This window comes from Lupinus angustifolius, chromosome LG19, assembly GCF_001865875.1.
Source record: "Lupinus angustifolius cultivar Tanjil chromosome LG19, LupAngTanjil_v1.0, whole genome shotgun sequence".
Classification (NCBI taxonomy): Eukaryota; Viridiplantae; Streptophyta; class Magnoliopsida; order Fabales; family Fabaceae; genus Lupinus; species Lupinus angustifolius.
The window spans coordinates 3,071,960-3,092,567 of record NC_032027.1 but is presented as its reverse complement, the minus strand read 5'-3'; the positions used below and the strand labels follow the sequence as shown (position 1 = coordinate 3,092,567).

The 20,608-nt window shown below is 33.4% G+C and overlaps 2 protein-coding genes across 2 annotated transcripts; one reads left to right on the top strand and one right to left on the bottom strand.

Moving 5' to 3' along the window:
* LOC109333847 (mulatexin) lies at positions 2,164-3,136 on the bottom strand. The gene has a single exon (XM_019569426.1). It carries the CDS (start codon positions 2,751-2,753, stop codon positions 2,397-2,399), a length of 357 nt encoding a protein of 118 aa, XP_019424971.1. The 5' UTR covers positions 2,754-3,136; the 3' UTR covers positions 2,164-2,396.
* Positions 7,508-19,845, top strand: LOC109334508. The gene is made up of 19 exons (XM_019570326.1): positions 7,508-8,180; positions 8,992-9,066; positions 10,173-10,288; positions 11,043-11,157; positions 11,278-11,406; positions 12,376-12,423; positions 13,629-13,831; positions 13,930-14,126; positions 14,234-14,526; positions 14,709-14,858; positions 14,959-15,366; positions 15,606-15,755; positions 16,847-16,919; positions 17,798-17,925; positions 18,158-18,358; positions 18,444-18,542; positions 18,665-18,790; positions 18,904-19,143; positions 19,348-19,845. The coding sequence occupies exons 1-19, from the start codon at positions 8,034-8,036 to the stop codon at positions 19,510-19,512; spliced, it is 3,063 nt and encodes a 1,020-aa protein (XP_019425871.1). The 5' UTR covers positions 7,508-8,033; the 3' UTR covers positions 19,513-19,845.

The window sequence follows — 20,608 nt, the reverse complement described above, 5'->3', positions numbered from 1 at the left end:
AAAAATCCTAGAAACCAACTTTATGAGCATATTCCATATGAACAAGGATCCTCTCCAGTAATGAAGAAGCAAGTACATAATTTTACATGTGTTTCCAATGACAAAAGTGTTATTGTAATGTATATAAAAAAATAAAAATGTCTTATGATATTATTGTTTCTTTTATTTTTTGTTGTACTTACCTCTTTATTAATGGATAAAATCCTTACTCATTTCATATTGACACCAATTTATTAAATTGTACTCCAAAAATCAAACTTATAGCTTATTTCAAATTGAGCATTTATTAGTTTTTCTTAATCAACACATCTAAGCATATATTATTAATCATTTACAATAAATAGTTAATTATGTAGTAATATAAACTATAAAAGCGTATGAATTTATTATGTCAGGTATAAGCGGAGAGTAACTTGTCATTATTGGTGGATAAGAATGAAGTATCATAACTAGGGATGTAATGAGTTTGTTTATTCTAAATATGAAGGGTCACATCTATTTCCAATTTTGGATATATTTGACATCTAAAGTTGGATCTTGTCACTGAAATTTGTTGGAATAAATAATTATGCATTTTGAAAGAGATTAATTTTTAATGATACTGGATGAAAAAATACATCATTAATTGTACAAAAATAGTACTTTGTCCTATCCAAACCTTCAACAACGTAGAGTTAATGTTCTTATGCCCAATCAATGACAAAAAAAGAGAGGGAAAAATTGAAAGAGAAAATGATGTATATACTAATCGTATAAGAATTTTTTATAATGTCATGATATCATTGATTATTTATTTTTATCACTACCGACTCTTCAAAAAAATAATCTAAATAAAGGGTGGGTAATACATTAACAGTGTATAAATCTTTACACTATAATGTATAGATATTTCACTCAAACTGAAATACGATACAATTACATAAAATAAAAAATGAGACAAACATCAATGCTTCTTTGTTTTGATATTTCCTTAACAAACAAAAATAAACAATTAGTTTGTGATGTCTAAGTCTACTAATATTATTCCCTAATAAGTCCACTAAAATAGACACATTAATTTGTGCTCCACTAAACTTAACACTTCACTCTATCGTTTAATTACTAATTTAATATATGTATCCCTTTTTTTTTTAAAGTGGGTGTAATTAGTAATAGCAACGGTAAATGTTCAATAGGGAAATAAAGAAACCTAACTTTATTTGGCTTTTTAATATCATTAGCCAACGGCTTGGAAACTTTTTGCTTTGTAGTGTTGAATTCCAACTTCATACTCTGATGTTTGTAGCATCTTTATTAAACATACGTTTCAGAATCTATGCCCAAAGTTAAGCCTAGGGCCCAATGTAATCATCATCTTTAAGACTTTTGGGACAAATTATACTAGTCATTATAAATGGTTCCACTAACTTGGTCACCAAAAATTGGACTCCTATCACATGATAATAAATAATATGGGTCATTGAATATTAAGAAGAAAATTAAAAATAAATGGTAGTAATAACAGATATGTCAAAAAATTTAGGAAGTTTTTTTTCCTGAGAAATTAGTATATGTGTTATCAATAAGGTATTGATTTAGTTGTGTAAGACCAGTTGTATCTCTAGGATTATCAAAATGTCAAAAATTTGATTCCTGAAAGTAATATTTGTTAAGACGAAACAATCATGCACTTGAAAGGAACTTCCTTACCAAGAAGGGTGAGAACATATAATTGATAATACCAAAAATCATTCATTTATGTGTTAATCATCATTTAATTCTTGAATAATAAGACAATTTGTTTATTTAATTTTATACCCAAAAAATAGTTGATTTGAATTAAACAATAATTAGTTTTCAGCAACATATTGATATAGTGTTGCAAGGTCTGTATTACTCGCTCATAATACTAGGCTTAAAGGTCAAATGTTCAACTTAAGAATGATACTTGTTGTAGAAATACCAATTAGTTTGGGATGAGAATCACTGTCTTAAATGGTGTCTTATTCACTATTCTAAGCCAATTATTTATTACCACATAAATAAAATAAAAATTTTAAAAACAAAAAGTAATAAAATAAAACAGTGTAATTGGCTTAAGACATGAAGTGAGACTATTTGGAATAAGTAATATTCAAATGTAGAAACATATTTGGTTGAAGAAACTAAAATAGTACTTCTTTCACTAGGAAAATGATGCTTAAAGAAGAAACAATGAATGACAAGAAAGTAAAACTGAAAATAAGAAGCCATTAACAACAACTAGGTGACTTAATATGAATAGTTTAGGATAGGTTTTACAACTACCACAATGCTGCTTTATACTTAAATTAAAGCTGTATAAAATTCTACCCTAAACAAACCATTCATCAAGTTCTGTACTGAAGATGTTTGTTATAATGCATCTGAACCCTTTTTCATTTACTAACATCACCTGCTGGAGCTGCAGCTGGTGCTGGTGCTGGCTTTGGTTCTTCTGGTGGTGGTGGTGGAGGTGGTGGTGGTGGTGGTGGTGGTGGAAGTCCACCATCTATGCAACTTCTACACCTCTTTTCAACCCAACCTTCTATATCATTTTCTCCATTGCCACCAAAATGTCTTCCACCACACAACCTAGCAATCATTCCTGCAATGACACCAACTATTGTTATCACTGCTATCACCACCACAAGTGTCTCAATTGATCTATGTGAGTATTGGTTTGCCTTGGCCATATTCACTCTTGGTGGTGTCTCAACAAAGGGTTGCATTTCACTACCACCCTTTGTATCCATGAATCTGAACTTTTGATTGGAAAGTTCAAGACTTTTCTGGTTTAGTACTGTGCAGTTATGATGTGAAAGGTAACATAAACAGAAAACAGAAAGACAAATAGCTACTATGAGTGAAAAACTACAGAGAACATATGAAAAATTAAGGATGAGGCTATTATGGCATGTGATTTAATGCAAGACAAGAGAAGTTAGAAAGTTAAGAAGAGTGAGGAAATGAGACTGCACAAAGCTCAGGGACTGAATTATATAGATTACAGTAAAAGTGTCAAAGTGAGTTGTGTATAATTAAGTAATGCTGATAAGAGAAAAATAATTATAGATAATGGTCATAACCCATTAGTATATGTCATTTTTGCCTTTGTTGTTTTGGTCCTTCTATGTTATTATGATGCATTTCTTTTTTGTTTAGGCACATTATCATTGAGGAATGCTGATAAGAGAAAAGTTCCTATGGTAATAAACATTTGTCATTTTTTGCCTTTGTTGCTTTGGTCCTTTTATGTTAATGTTATTGTTTGCAATTTCTTTTTTGTTTGGTTACTTTATTTGAGTGGTTAGAGGATGAGTCTCGGTATAATGCTAAGGTTGTTGTTTAATGTTAAGAGGTTACAAATTCGAATCATAGAAAAATGTCTCTCCACTTGTGTGAGGAGGAAGAATTATATACGATTACCTTTCACAAAATTTACTAGATGAGAGTATCATACAGCGCCGCACTTTATTTACTTTATCTGACTAGCTTCCCATTTTAAAATAAAAGCTGGTGTGATTTTTGAGGTGCAAAACATAGATGAAGGCAAAAAGCTTCTGACTACCCAATTAACATGATACTGAAGATAGTAATATAGTTGAAATGGGACTTGTAGCTTGTCATTTGAGCATGCAAGAATGCAGATACAACATGATATAAATATGACATAATATGGAAAATATTATAAATAAAAAGTATTTAGAATTGTGAAATATTTGATAGAATTTACACCATATGACAACCATTTTGAAGTATTTGATAGAAAATGTACTACATAATTTATCCTCCCAAGTTTTGTCCATTGTGATGTCACATGTTAATGTTCAAATATATGAGCCTGTGACCCCTATGTACCTAGTGAGTGATTTTGTTTGTTTTACCTTTTGAAATTTTATTTAGTTTTATTCCCTTGGCTGCATGCTACCATATCTTTTATATATCTCTTCAGCATTTTCAGAGCTGAAATCTCTGCCTCTCAAATTGACTGGTTTGTCAAGTTGCATAAACATTTATTGGTACGAATCACCTGAACACTGAACACTCTTTTAAGACTCAGGAAACCCTTCAGTGTGACTCTTCATAAACCATGTCTTCATAGCTTGGACCATGGAATATGGAAATTGCCTTTATTAGAAATATTTGTGGAGGTAATGTAGATGGGGCCCCTAATATATTTTATGCTATCTTTTGAAGCATTAATATCGGACAATAATCTGTTGTCCCTCAACATGTCCCAAAGTCTATCTCAAACCAATCACAATATACCTGAAAAATTTAAACATATATGTCTTTGTTTATTTTTGTTTCATTATGATTGGTTTGAGACATGCTTGGTGACATCAGATTCTCATATATTAATATTTTGGTACTACCAAGGATACCCCTCACTTTTTGAGGTAAAGAACTAATCCATTTAATGATGCGTGACTGCCCCTTCCAATGAGTCGATTTGAAAAATGAAAACCTTCACATTTTATCCCATCCATTCATATGTGCATGTTTATCTAAATATATATTGTCTTGGTTCAGGAAATTTGGCTGTCTAGGACTTAGAGGCAGACATTGAAAATAGAGACATTGGTACTTGCCCGAGGTGTTTAAATAATGGTGAGATAATGTTTTCATATAACATCTAAGTCTCTTGGCATATTACATTTAGAGTACAAATTTAAATCTCAAATTGTTTTATTATACTGTTTTCAAGTGTGTTTAAAATAAGTTACTGAAAACTAAATTACAATGTACATCTTTGCAAAAGAAGAAGGCAAAAGTGTAAACGAATGCAAAGGAAACAACCCTAGTGAAAATATGTTTCTTATATAATTCTTTGAAAATGAGAAATAGATAGAAAATAATATAACAACTTTACAAAGTTAGTCTTATTGGGCTTCTTGGACCACATCTTGTGTCCTAAAGTTTGTACCGCTCTATATACCATGTGTTTCTTATTGGTTAGAAAAGTAAAACATGAATTAAATATATATATTAATTTTATATTTTTTGACAAATGATGAACACATGGTACATGAAGTGGTACAAACTTTGTGACAGAAAATGTGTACCCAAATTATGTATATCTACCAGTCTTGTTCATAATGGCAAAATGGGCAAAATACATGGGTACACCTGTATAGCCCTGAATTTTTTTACGAGTAGAGCATATAAATTTTGTCTATTTGTCTGTTTAGCCTTGCTTGTTTTTTATCATGCCTACGAGCATTTCTATTGGGAAATGCAGACAACCAGCTAGACGTGAAGCAATATAAAATAATAAGAAAAAATAAAACAAATTATGATATGATTTAATGCCTCAAAAAAGGTGATATGATTTGTTCAATTTTATATAAAATAACAAAATATATTTAAAAAATCTCTTCAACTATTTTATTTATTTTTATTTTTTTATTATTTATCAATGCGTGCGAGTCGCCCTTTAGCCCATTTTAAAATTGGCAAGACATGCACTTTTTATCTGTTAAGACATGCTTGTGTGCATCTACTTAAATTTTATGGGTATTTATGAACACAGACAAAATAAATTGGGCGAAGTCTGGATGAACTTATTGTATATCAAACTTTTTCATGAAACCACTACAAGATGAATGATGATAGTTAGTAAAATCAAGAGACCACTGTAAAAAACAACATCAAACATTACAAAAGGCAAATAAGTTGTCAAAAGTTCTGTAAAAAATCCCATACAAAAGCTTCTAGCAAATCTTTCAAATCAAAGTATTTCACATTCATTTTTAACCAATTAAAATTTCTTATTTATATTTAATACAGTTAGGAGTATATGAAATAAGAAAATACGAATAAATATTGAAGAGGTATAAGATTCTCTACTCTTTATCTAGATTTTAGAGATACTAAAAAGATATTTAACTAAAAAAAATTATTTAATTTGGTTTGTGATTTTGTTGTACTATCAAGTTACCTCTGCATTTTAGTTAAGAAACCCAACAATCAAGTGTTTGCTTCACTCAGTCTTTACCTCACTAGACAACGTCCTCTTCATTTTGGTTTGTGATTAGATAAGTGGTGGATGATTTCCCAAGCATTCATTCTTTTGAATTATGATATATCTTCATAAAATCTCTACCAACAAGACATTAATCTAGTGAAATAAGGCCCAACAGATTCCCGAGGTTAATGATTTGATTTCTGAAAGCGAATGTTGAAAGGGGTCAGCTACAATCTCTCCTTTATCATTGATTATAGGATTATACAAACAAAAAAAAAATAACTTTTTTGAATTCCAGTTGCACTATATTCCCGCAAATGACAAAATTGAGATTGAATATCTTCCTTTTCTTCTATTGTGTTGTGGGGTCAAAGTGAAGAACAATGGGTACTCCTCAATTCCCAGATCTTGGCAAGCATATGCTCATTGATTTCTTACCCTTCACATTTGATCAATGCAACCTCGTATGCTTCTTCTTCTTTTAGCATAGAAATGCTGACTCCTTTAATTTCTGGTACAAAGTTATTTGTATATTTACATCACATTTTCTTCCCATGTAAATATAGTAGATATGGTATACCAGATATGAACAATAACTAGATTGATTGATGCCATTATTTTGAATTTTGATCAATAAACAAGTCATTTGTTAATGTGGTATATGTCTATTTTCTCTTCAACATCAATCACAGTTTAAGTGTTGCATATGGAAGAAACGTTGAATATGTTTGTGGTTGGACAGTATTGCGAGAAAATAATAATAATAATAACAAAGTTGTGTTATTAGTGTATATTTTATAGTAAGGTCAGGGGTTAGTTAATTTATTTATTTTAGGACTATGCTTAGCATCATAATATATATAATGAATTGTAATAAACCTACATATATCTATTGACTCACATTCTCCTTATAAAATATATCATTTTCTTAATATCATTCTCTTTAAAAAAAAAAATTAAATATAAGAAATGTAATATAGAAACTCAAAAAATAATAAAATTGAACTACACAAAATCTTTTATATAATTTCCATCTTTTACCTTTAATAATTATTAGAGAATAGTTACATGGTGTTTCATGGAATGAGATCAGTTGTTCCATTTTTTTGTGTACCAGTTTAATGGAAAATTGACATATACTTAAAAAAAAATCAAGGAAATATAAAATAATATTTTTATATTATTTGGTGAGATATAATTGACTTGAGACATCATGAGAGAAAGATTTGAAAAAAAAGTGATCTTTGGTTGAGGAAAAGGGAATATAGAAGTAAGAGAGTTTGGCAAAGAGTACTAACAAATTGATAGAAAAAATTAAAGCATCATGGAAGTTTATAAAATAATAAATTTGGAATATGAAAAGTATGATATGAAAATTTGGAATGAAAAATATAAATATAGATATAAACTAATTCCAAAAAAAATTAATTAATAAGAAAAAGATGGAAAGTGGGATGGAAAATGGGACCCCACTACCCAAAAAACAAGAGTTTGAATCCATTATTACATTTGGGAGGTTCCAACATATCTTCATTTTCAGGCCTGCATTTCCCTTCATGATTCCTTCATTCCGCGTTTTCCTTTTTCAAACTATTCTTTCTTCAACCACTTCATTTTCTTACCTTCTTCATTCATATCTTCAATTCTTCATTTTTTCTTTCATTTTCTTCTTTCTATTGTTATGAATCACATCAATACAAAACATTCTTCTCTGTTTTAAGGCTTTTCCTCACCAACCCTTTCATCCCCTCTTGCATACATTGGTACGAGGAGGTAACCTAGTACCAATGTTTATGACACCTTTTTTGGTGCTACATTTTTTACCCTTTTCTGCTTCAGCTTGATTTTCTTCAAATCTTGCTATCTCTAGCTTGGTGGTTGAATTTGAGGGGTGCCCATTTGAGATTTTAGTCTTTCTTTCCCTTCTTAGCAATCAAAATCGATTTTTTATTTTTAGAAGGGAAAGAGGGCACAATTCCAATCCAAATTGTTAATTTTTTTGATAAATTATTTTGGTAATTTGGTGTAATTCCTTGATCAAATTGCTTGATATTGGAATTGGAAAATGAGTGCTATTTCCGGTGTCGTTTCGCGGCAACTTCTGCCTGCTTGTGGCACTCTTTGTTTCTTCTGCCCTGCCATGAGAGCAAGGTCTAGACAACCGGTTAAGAGGTACAAGAGGCTCATTGCTGACATTTTCCCTCGAAACCAGGTTCGATGCATTTCGGTTTTATGTTAATTCGTTTGCATTTGTTTCCATGTTTCTCTAATTCTGCCACATTGTAATTGCAAGAGTGCTTTCTTTTCCAGCCCTTATATATGTGTAATTAGGCCTTGCAGGATGAAGCAACTTCATTGAATTGTTATTCATGCTAGTTTAATCTTCAATTGTGATGTTTAAGTAGGTCAGTGAAGTTGAAGTCAATCATTTTTTATTATCGAAGACTAGGCAGCATGGTACTTAGAACACTAGATAACTCTGAAGCGATTTTCTGTTTTTATGTTTTGTCATAAATCGCCTCCGCTAAAAGCTTAAGCAATTAGGTGGAGGTACATGAATGATTTTATATGTGTAGACCCCTCACGCAAGAAGAGTCCTTTGGGATTGAAACGTGTACAATTGGCAGGTCCACCTACCATGTGCTTAAATTTAACTCTTTTCTTAGAAGAACGAGACGAGCAATGATCAATACCTAGTCTAATTGGTCATAGAGGCTATGATACCATGTCGTGAACCACATCTCCTAAAAGCTTAAGCTGTTAGGTGAAGACATATGAATGACTTATATATGTAATATGCTTGTAATGTTTTTCAGTTTTTGTAATGGAAATGCTTAGATTGCTACTTTGTGGCTGAACTATACAAGCATGATATGTTCCAATTGGAAGATCCACGGTTGCATAATTGCGATACACGTCTCTTTAATTAACTTATTTGTTCCTTGTGTATTAGTATTTGTGTCACAAGATGTCTGCTACTCTGCCGTATTGATTCTATTTTTACTTTTATCATGGGTTGACAGGAGGAAGGACCAAATGATAGGAAAATAGCAAAACTATGTGATTATGCTGCCAGAAATCCTTTACGCATCCCAAAGGTATGAAATCTTTTAATAAAAGCACAAATAATTGTTGAGATCTCATGTATTGTAAGGGCATAGGTTGATTCCCATGTATTTTTACTTAGATGAAATTCTACACGTCGAAATTGTATCTCTTGTTACAAAGGAAACTCTATAAGATAGAAGAAAGTTATGGGGTAAAACGATCAAGAATCCTTTTGGCAGAGAAGGAAAAAGGGGAAATTAAAACTCAGGTCAAAAGATGTGTTCATTCCTTGCACATAACTGGCATAGAAAATGCATGTAAAAGGAGCACAAATCCGCAACACATTAGCCTCATTTCTCCTCTTAAAGCCAGTACAGCAGGCGGAGAAATAAAATTATGCGTGGGAAAAAACTCCAGTGCATACCAAACATACTAAACTAATATCCACATTTCTTAATTCTTGTAACACATGACACTGAATCGGAGAAAAGGTATTATTCGGTCTATGCAACTTTTGCAGATCATTAATATAAATCCTAATAGTATGCTGCCTAAATAAAACCTAAATCTTGGGTGTATCTTTAGACTTCTAAAAGGATGTTGTTATGTGTGGAAGGATTCCATATTCTTAGAGCCCTATTAGAGAAGCTTAAACATTGTAGGAAGGGTAGTTCTGTATATAAATATGCTTCCTCTTATGCACAGACTTATAGTAATCATATTGTCCTTCTATTGTTACAGCTTACAAATTTCTCTCTTCTTATCATCAACTATACAATTCTATTGGAATTCATTTTCATTAGGTTTGCCATAGTATTTATACAGTGTCAACTTGCCACAATGTTCCTTTTTCCTACGGGTTTGACTAGAAAATACAACTCTAATATATTCCAGATATAATATTTTTTTTTCCCTTTTTTAATCTGAATGACCAAACTAAAAAAGAAAACCTTCAGTGGAAATCACGAAAGCTACTTGTGTATCCTGTCTTCTGGTTATATCTTTCTTTGATTTCTCTTATATGATAATTTTCATATGTTTTTCAGTAACTTGATTGAAACTTTTGTCTGATTATTTTATTAAGAAAAGCTCCAATTTCTAATTGCTTAAACTTAAAGGTTGCTGACATGCTCACTAAAATTATATAATTGATCAGATTGTGACGGCTCTTGAGCAAAGGTGTTACAAGGAACTACGAAACGAGAATTTCCGTTCAACAAAAATAATCATGTGCATTTACAGGAAATTTCTTTCTTCTTGTAAAGAACAAATGTGAGTTCATATCTGTCCTACCTTTATGCTTATATGCAGATGGCTTTGTGTCATTGTATTGAGAAGTTTAATGGTAATGATGCCTTAACCATTCGTGTTTTTTGTTCGAAGAGTAGTTACTTAACTCGTCTCCCACTCTTTAACCTTTCCATCATAATTGAAAAACTACTATTCTTCTTTCTTGTAACCAACCCTTTTTAATTTTTCTTTTTGGTGGGCCCATGCAAATCATTTTGGAAAGGCAGGGAAGTGTTGTGGAAGATAACCCACTCTTTTTGAAAATTGTAATTCTTCTCTCACTGAGAAGTATCATACAGAAACACTAGTAGTTTTTAAGTATACAATCTTTCCAATTTTCCCATTGAGCATCAGATGGAACTGGTAACGAATATCATTAGCATTTGATTCTTAACTTCATGTTCCATTACTTATTACAAAAACAAAATGACAGAAAACATAACCACCTTGTTGCTTTCTAGCAGATGGAGGTTCATTATTGTGTAGTTTGGATGGATTTGTTTGGGATTTAATTACTTTCTTCTACAAGGCTTCTTGATTAAGGCAGGCATGCAGCAATTATTGGCTACATGTTGTTAATTTTTTATTTTAGCTACTATTTTTTTGGGTGGTAATGGGTTAATGGATTCCAATTTTAGTATTTTACATGCACTTCTTTTGTAATCTTTGCTTAACCTCCTGGAGTTTAAGATATTTAAAACAAATGGTGCATTAATTATTCGTGTGTTTTTTTTAGGCCACTATTTGCGAGTAGCTTGCTAACTATTATTGACACACTGCTCGATCAATCACGGCAGGATGAAATGAGAATTATAGGATCTCACATTCTTTTCGATTTTGTAAATAATCAGGTTGGTTTTACTGGCAAGCCCAGTGGATTAAACATATAAGTTCGACCGCGATTTCTTACTATCCTTCTAAATTTTTACGGAAGAAATACTTGAGACTTGTATATCATTTGGATTTTTCAGAGTGATGGAAGTTACCTGTTCAGCTTAGAAGGTATTATCCCAAAGCTTTGTCAATTGGCTCAAGAAATAGGGGACGATGAAAGGGCAAGAGCTAGTCGTTCAGCTGGTTTGCAAGCCCTCTCATCAATGGTATGTATTTCATGATTTTACCAATATTATTAACATTTAGATCACAAATTGGTCTTGGACAACGGCATGTTGCATATTTATCAGGAATCAAATGATTTTTGTGCTTGTAAAACACGTGTTTCAGTTTTTATTTGTTTCTATGGCATGATTTTTACTTTAAGAGCCATGTGTTTTCCTTTACTTTTGCACCAAAACTGCCCTCTCTATCATTTTTATTTATTTATTTCTCCTTTTCTTGTATTTTTTCACCTTTTTACAATAGGCACTTTCATCTCTTCTTTATAACTGTCCAAATTCCAAATCATATTAGATTCTTTTTCTATATTATCTTCAATTTTCAATAACTTCTTGGACCTGCCTGAATCATTCAATGCTTAATGCACAAATAAGGAATTTTCCAATGTTTTTGCAATAATGTGTGAAGGCAATTTGTGTGTTTGTGGACCTGTATTGTTTGGGACCAACGACTGGGGAGCTTTGACAACCAGGGTGACTCATTTGCTATTGGACCATGAAAAGAGTGAAGAGCTACTCATAAGTGAGGCATTACATCTTTAACCAAAGCCTGGAGACAACGGTTCCACCGGTCTTTTCTGAATATAAACTCTTCAGTTCATCCTATCAATTATGGGACTTCAAACTTGAATATACCCATATTCTCCCCTCAAGTGTGGTTACCACATATTTACCTGTTACTCTCACTTGCCTTTTCTTTCTTTTCATTGGAAAACTCAGGTCATAGATTGTGTCATTTGTGGTGAAACTGGTGATCATGTTAAATTCTATTTTCTTTTTTTGTTTGCTTACTTTGAGATAGGTAGCTGAGTTACCATGTGAAAATGCTGGAGTGAAATGGACTTGACATTCTCAAGTGCCTCTTGCTTATTTAGTAAAGTTACCTCCCCTCTTCAGCAGAAGTATTATCTGTATACATATCTATTAGAACTAATGAATTACTTTACTCTGCAGGTTCGGTTTATGGGTGAACACTCTCACATATCAATTGAGTTTGATAATGTAAGTAGCCGTTTTGCTTCTTCAGTATTTTGACTACTTATATAGTTTTCTTGTAACTATTGGTGGTGGCTTTTGAGATTTTATCTCTTACAGACAGAATTTTTTTATAGTTGCAGCAGCTTGTGAATGTAATTATAATAGATAATTTGAGTGTAGAGTTCACGGGAGGTTGTTGCCTTGTGATCTGGTAGTCACGGGTTCAAACCCCAGAAACATCCTCTTTGCTTGTGGTGTATGTTTGCGTGCATTTACCCTCCTCCCCAGACCCCACCAGATGAGAGCGTCGTGCTCTGCGACACCCTTTTTAGTATGAGGGTAGAGTTCAAATAGATTTGATATGTGAACATTCTTTAAAGAATTGTAAGCTTGGGAACTGAAAATGATCTTCATTTTTTTGGGCATGTTAATGAAGTAGGAGGAGAATATGAGGTAGGGCTTAGAGAGATTTGATATATGAGCATTCTTTTAAGGTTGGTATTGCCTTTTGCGAATTGAAAATGACCTTTATTATTAATGTTTTTGGAGAATTGAAAATAATTTTGTAAGAACTGTCGTCCGGTGCTTTTGACTAATTTGCACCATGCCTAGGTCTGTGGCCAGATTTGTAAAATTTTACCACGCATGATTGCACTTCTATCAGTCAATATCTATGTTCCTTGCATTTTCAAAACTATATATTACAAATCAATTTTAGGAGTCTAGAGCTTATATTATACTCTGTGGCATTCTTTATACCTACTCTTCTCTGACATTCTTTTAAACATCCCTCCAGCAAATAATTTTTTGTCAATTTGACAAAGTTTCACACTATTATTTCAGAGCTTTAAAAGAGTAAAAGGAGTTTTATTCCAATTTGCTGCATGTCTATATCATATCTTGAATAACAATATCAATTTTGTTATTTATAGGCAAGCATATATTTTTCTTTTTTCTCTTTTTCTTTTTTAAGGGGAGGGGGAGAGAGTGCGCTTCCTGGGATATGAGCCCAGGTGCTCACACTTCATATCCCATAGCTCTACCAACTGACCAGACTCTTGTGGAGTTAATATCAATTTATTATGTACCGGTTCATTCCTTATTTCCTGGATAAGTTTAGTGCAGCTGATTTTTTGGTCATTGTATCCTCATATAATTTTTATCGTTCTTAATTAAAAATATTAAATAGCTAGTTTGATTTATAGTGAAAAATGTCTGTTTCATTACAGATTGTTTCTGTTGTCTTGGAAAACTATGGAGGTCCTAAGGAAAATTCAGCAGACCTTGATCACGAGGAACAAGGTTCTGAGAATAAGTGGGTCCAAGAAGTGATGACAAACGAGGATCACATCTCTCCTTTGTTTGATGTCAAGAAGAGGAACCCATCCTGGAGTACAATTGTTAATGGCAATGGCGAAGTCATTGTGGCAGAGTAATAGTTCTTATCAGCTGAAAGTCTTTGAAACGGATTATATTATCTTTTATATTTTCATCACCTTTCAATGATTGAGGTTTCATAAATTCATGCAGGGAAGATGCCAAGAATCCTGCTTTTTGGTCTGGGGTTTGCCTACATAATATGGCCAACTTAGCCCAGGAGGGTACTACCATACGTCGTATAATGGAATCTTTATTCCGATATTTTGATGATAGAAATTTATGGTCTATAAGCTATGGCCTTGCCTTTTCCATTTTAAGGGATATGCTCTTTTTAATGGATGATTCTGGTATTTTCCTTATTTGATCAGAGTTTACTGATCTCATATAATCTTTTGTTAGTTACTCCTGCTTTTCTGCTTTCTCTTTCAATTTTCTCCCATTCTGGTTGTTGCAGGCAAAAATACACATGTTTTGCTTTCAATGTTAATTAAGCATTTGGATCATAAAACTGTCCTCAAAGAACCCAACATGCAACTAGACATAGTTGAGGTGACCACTTCACTTGCCCAATATGCAAAGGTCCAACCTTCTGTGTCAATAATTGGTGCATTAAGTGATGTGATGCGACATTTACGAAAGAGCATACAATGCTCCCTAAATGAATCAAATCTTGGCACTGACGTGATCGATTGGAACAAGAATTTCAGAGAAACTGTGGATAAATGCCTTGTTCAGTTATCAAATAAGGTTCCTTCCATTTCCCACAGCTTTCAATCACGTTTATACCTAAACTTTTAGAGCATAAACACTTTCGACGATTTACTTGTTGGTTTTATACTGTCTTTCAAACTTTGATATAGTATATACTGCTGCCATTCGTTATTAGATTTATTCGAAAGGAAGAGATCTAAACTACTATTTGTGAACAGGTTGGAGAAGCAGGTCCAATTCTTGATGTTATGGCTGTGATGTTAGAGAATATCTCAACTATTACGACAACATCCAGAACCACAGTTCATGCTGTCTATCGGACTGCTCAAATTGTAGCTTCCTTACCAAATTTGTCCTATGAGAACAAGGCAAGGAATAAATCTCCGTGGTTTAGTTATTTCCTCTATGGTTTGCTACTTTGAGTTTCATGGAAAAATTTGGTACTAAAGCCCTTCTTTCCTTCATCAGGCATTCCCTGAGGCATTGTTTCATCAACTACTCCAGGCTATGGTCCATCCAGATCATGAAACTCGAGCGGTAGTTCATCGTATCTTTTCTGTTGTTCTTGTGCCAACCTCTGTTTTCCCTCGCCCATATGCCAAGACGTTGGGCCTTCCACGAACACTCTCGAGAGCAGTCTCTGTTTTCTCTTCTTCAGCTGCCTTATTTGAGAAGCTAAGACTAGAGAAGCGTTCTTCAAGTGAAAATTTACATCAATATGACAAAGAAAATACTAGTGGAGAGATTAAACCAGCTAATAGCAATGGCGGGATCCTAAACAAATTGAAGTCGGGCTATAGTCGGGTGGACAGTGTGAATAACCCCCCTCTACTAACAGTAGATGAAGTTACTGCTACCAATGATAATAGGAACATGGTGAGTCTTGCAATGATGAATGTCCAGTGTCCACTAAGTGTTTGATTATTCTCCTATGGTTGTAATTGACTTTAACTTATCACAAGCCTAAATAGTCAGATGACTATTCCTCATGCTTCGAATATACCATTACGGATGATATAAACCCTACTCTAACTGCAGTGTGCTGATTTTAATTGGGTTGAATTTGGCTTGTTATCATGGTTAGCATTACTGATCTGCTTCTCATTTGAATACAGGACTTCGCAAGCCTCAGGCTTAGTAGACATCAGATAACTCGATTGCTATCGTCAATTTGGGCACAGTCTATCTCTCCTGAAAATATGCCTGAAAATTATGAAGCAATTGCTCATACATACAGCTTGGTGTTGCTTTTCTCTAGAGCTAAGGTAATAACTGGAGTCACGTTGCATGTTATATTCTTTCTTCTTAAATGATCTTCCAATAATTTTACTTGTTGAAAGGGTCCTAGTGGGGCCAATAAAAACATAGTCTGGATAGTTTTTAGCGGGTGGTTGAGTTAGTTGGTCAGATTAATTGATAGTAATATTGGTTAAATTGTATATGAAGAAGCATTTTTTGGATTTGTGAAGTTGTAGGGAGAGCCTGTATTCTGTTGAGAAAGGGGCAACCCGTAGAGGAGAATTCTTTCTTCTAACTGTTCATTTTCATTTAAGCAATAAATTTGTTCTTCCTTCTCAATTTTCTATCGTCTTTTTCAGTTCTCTTTCTTGGGTTACTAACAGTTCCCCTCTATTAGTATGGTGCTGTTGGTTTATCCTTGTGATACCTTCAAGATTGTTAGTTTATTGTTGGTGCTTGATGTTTGAGTATTCCAATGTTCAAATTTGCTAACAAAAAACTCAGAAACGTGGGGAAACTTAGGAGATAATAGATAGATGTGCAATGTAATACAGTTTTTTGCTTCTAGGGAGAACGGGGCGAGCCATTAGTTACATTAAGAGAAACTAAGTTATAGTATTGCAGTATGCCATGCGTTGTAATTTTTGGAGCAGCTATAGCATTGCAGCATGTTATTGTGGGTTGGTTATTGATAATATTGAGGCCTGTGTCAGGAACATTTTCATAAGTTATTAACCATGTTTTTGTGATCTACATCTTTGATGTAATATCATCATTATTATAATTATAATACTGCTCTACTGTTTCAAAAATGACTACCTGACTTATTTATGCTACCATTTATATTTCCCTAGCAACTGTAATGCTACAATGAAGGTTCATGTTGTACTTAAGAATGTATTATTGAACATGAACATTCATGAGCTGACTTGAAGTTTTAAATTGTTCTTGCTAAGATTTAGTGTGTTAGTTTGCATTGTCTGGTATCATACTGCAAAAATAGAGAAAAGGGTTTATGGCTGTCTATATCATCATTGTCACCATCTTTTCCATTTTTTAATGAGTGGAATCTTCTTTTCCTTTAAAATAATTTTACAAATTTATGTTGTCTTTGCAGAATTCATTTCATGAGGTCGTAGTTCGGAGTTTTCAGCTTGCTTTTTCTTTGTGGAATATGTCTTTTAAAGATGGTGAGCTTCCAGTCATAATTAGCCTTGGCAGAGAATCCAGTATGATATGGAATGATACTTGATTTAATTTTCTTGGATCTTTTAGTGGTAGGCATGGTTTATCCAGCAGAAGTATTTCTTCTTGTTCAAATTTATCTGGACTTTAGTGCATGATAGCACTGTTACTACTCTTAATCATTTGCAGTTTGAAGGACCTTGTAAGGCATGCTTTCCTACATTTTGTGTTACGTGTGTGTCAAGAACCAATTTTCCCAAAAGCTTAAGGTGTTGGGTGAAGAACACTCTCCCCCTCACACTTTCCTACATTTTGTTTTACATGTAGGACTAACTTTCCAAAAAGCTTAAGCTGTTGGGTGAAGGAATGTGGACCGTTTTATATTTCTAACAGTGTGTTACTGTGATTCTGAGGCACATTGGTCAATTGTTTTTACACTACTCAAAGGCTTGGAGTTTGTGGTTTCAGGTGTAGGTTATTTGGTACTTTTTAGGATGTATTCTGTCTGGCCCTCCTGATTGAAAGATTTCTTGGTAAATTTCTCAGGAATATGGGGAAATATCTACTGAGACATGCCGTTTCTTAATTTTTTTCCCGAAAAAACTTGGTGTGCGAAGTATGTGATTTGAAATAATGGGCATTCAGTTGAATGCGAAATACTGGATTGTGATTGATATACTGCTAAGAAGCCAGTGCTTTTGATGAATTACACAAGTTTTTTGTCTAGCAAGTCTCTCCAAAAATATGCTTGATAACTATTTTATTTGAAATCAGATGCATTTCCATTGAGAGTGGGTGTGAAAATGAGGCCATGAAAGTACTGATTAACTGTTGTAATGGAATATCAAGCCTTTCAGCTATTAATTCCTACATTTTGTTGCAGGTCCATTGCCACCATCTCGGCGGAGATCACTTTTTACTTTGGCAACTTCAATGATTCTGTTTTCTTCAAAAGCATGCAACATTCTCCCTCTTGCCCATAGTGCCAAGGAGTTGCTTACAGAGAGAAAGGTGAGACATTTATGAACACTTCCTGCATCTTGTCCCTCATTGTAAGCCATTATGGAGGTCTCAAAACCCATTCAATGTGCTTTTTAGGGACAAAGATTAGGAACCCAAAGAAATATATTTTTTTGTTTCGGCCATGTATGATGTCTCAACTCTCAAGCAATCAAATATTATGGAATTCTTGAAAGTAAAGTATTTTATATAGCTTTAATGTCTTCATATTCTGGAATCTCAGGTTGACCCCTTCCTTCATTTGATTGAAGATTACAAGTTACAAGCTATCAGCTCTGCACCTGAAAACCCGACCATCAACTATGGATCTAAAGAAGATAACGACAGGGCCTTGGACACACTCAGGGAGTTATTTAATTTTACACACCAAACACAGGAAGCCTTTGCTTCTGAAATCATAAAGAGCTTGGAAGTTTTCTCAAAAGTAAAACTTTCACTTCTTATGTGTACTGTTTACTTTCATAAGGTGAACTATTTTTTACATTATAAAGCTCTGGACTTTTATGCAGACTGACTTGTCCTCAATAAGGGAGCAGCTTCTAGAAGAGTTCTCACCAGATGACATGAGTCAACTTGTATCTCGATTGGCCATGAATGTGCCCGAAAAGGTGTGTCAAGTGGATTTCTGAAGTGATAGATTTTGGGTGGAGCTAATAGCCATTTTATGTTCTTATCTCCTTTGTCTATTCTTTTGAGCTGTGACTAATGTAGTTGCTTTCACATTTTATAGGATGCTTCAGTAAATTCAATTGATGATGACTCTATTCATGACTCATTTGAAACTCAAATGAAACATAATCCGGGATTGTCCACTGAGACCCCTAATCTTTTGAGTGCTAATCAACTTCTAGAATTAGTATGTGGCTCATCTGTAACCCTCGTTACACTTTTGTTTTCTTTCGATACTGTTTCAAACACTTCTTTTCATGTCATTAACACTAAAATTGGCACTGCACTTTATGAGTATAGGTTTTGGACCCATTTCATCAACCTGGGAGGATTTCTGTATCAACTGCATTTAATATGCCTTACGAGGATATGGCCGATAACTGTGAGGTACTTCTGATGGGAAAACAGAACATGTCCAGATTGATGAGTACCCAACTGAAGCAAGAATGTTTGCTAGACTCCCTTTTACCAAATCATGACAATGAAATAGAAAATATGGGTTCATCTTCCCATATAGATGCGGGTTTTCAATTTCAGAAGGTAATTCCTTGCTTTAAGATTCCATTGTTGCATTAAATATTTCATAAAACATATATATTCGCATTAATGGAATTTTTGTTTCCATTCTAATGAAGGTTTATTAATTTATCTAGATAAAAATATATGTTCATGCAGAGTGAAAATTATTGTTTACATAATAAAAGTTTTAAGTGGAGTATCTAAATAAGTTTATATAAAATGCAGGTTGGAAATCCTTTCCTTGATGAGAATATTGTCTTGGATTTGTACAAACCAACTTCTGAACCTGTTCCAATGCTGTGTGCATCTGAATCTCAGAATCTTCCTCAACTATTCAAACTGCCAGCATCGAGTCCCTACGATAACTTTCTGAAAGCCGCTGGCTGTTGATCGTGTAGTTGTAGTGAATTACATATTTAGCAAGTAGTTAAGACATCATAATGAACAATGGATCAAAAGGGAAAGGCTTCTAAGAACTGTAACTTGGCTGGTGCATGCTGCTATTTTGGTCATGATGGGTTGAGTTTCTAAATTTTGATATTAAGTTGTTTATTCTTTTATTCTTCACCTAATCTCAGTATGCCATGGCCTAGAAAAGCTTCATGCTATGCAGCCTGTGTATAGTATAATTTGTTGGCATTCTTTTTCCATGTAAGTATACATAAACTACAGGCTTGTTGTTTGATAGAGATATTTACAGGAAGCATTGTTCATTCAATTCAATACATATGAGAAAAGTTGGCTTTAAAGTATGGTTTCCTCTACGGCGAAAGCTAATATGCGAACCGCATGTTAGTTCGTTTGAAAGCGAACTGTTTCGTAACTGTTGGATGAAAAAATTTGGTTACCGGTTACTGTTTGTGTACCTTTTAGAAGTCGTGGTGGCATTATACGACTTTAGTGTAGAAGTCGTGATGGTATAATACAACTTCTGGTGAAGGTTAATTCGGTTTAAGTGAATATTACTTCAATGTAGAAGTCGCAATGGCATATAACGACTTCAATGTAGAAGTCGTGATAGTTAATACAACTTCTAGTGAAGGTTAATTTGATTTAAGTGAATATGACTTCAATGTAGAAGTCATGATGGCATATAACGACTTGAGTGTAGCAGTTGTGATGACCTATAACGATTTAAGTGTAGAAGTCGTGATGACCTATAACGACTTTTGAACTAAACAAAAGTTGTATTCTGTTATCACGACTTCTTAACTAAACATAAGTCGTACATGAGTTGTATTTTGTTATCACGATTTCTAGACAAAAACAGTGATCAGTCACGAATTTAACGAATGAGATTAAAGATCATTCGATCCAACGGCTAAAAAAACAGTTCGCTTAGAAGCGAACTAACTTGCAATTCACAAGTTAGTTGCACCCTTCCTCTATACTTATATTGTTGGATCTATCTTTTTACAAGCCTTTCATGCAATGTAAAACTATATAATAACAACCAAACCTTATTACCGGTAGATGAAATCAACAT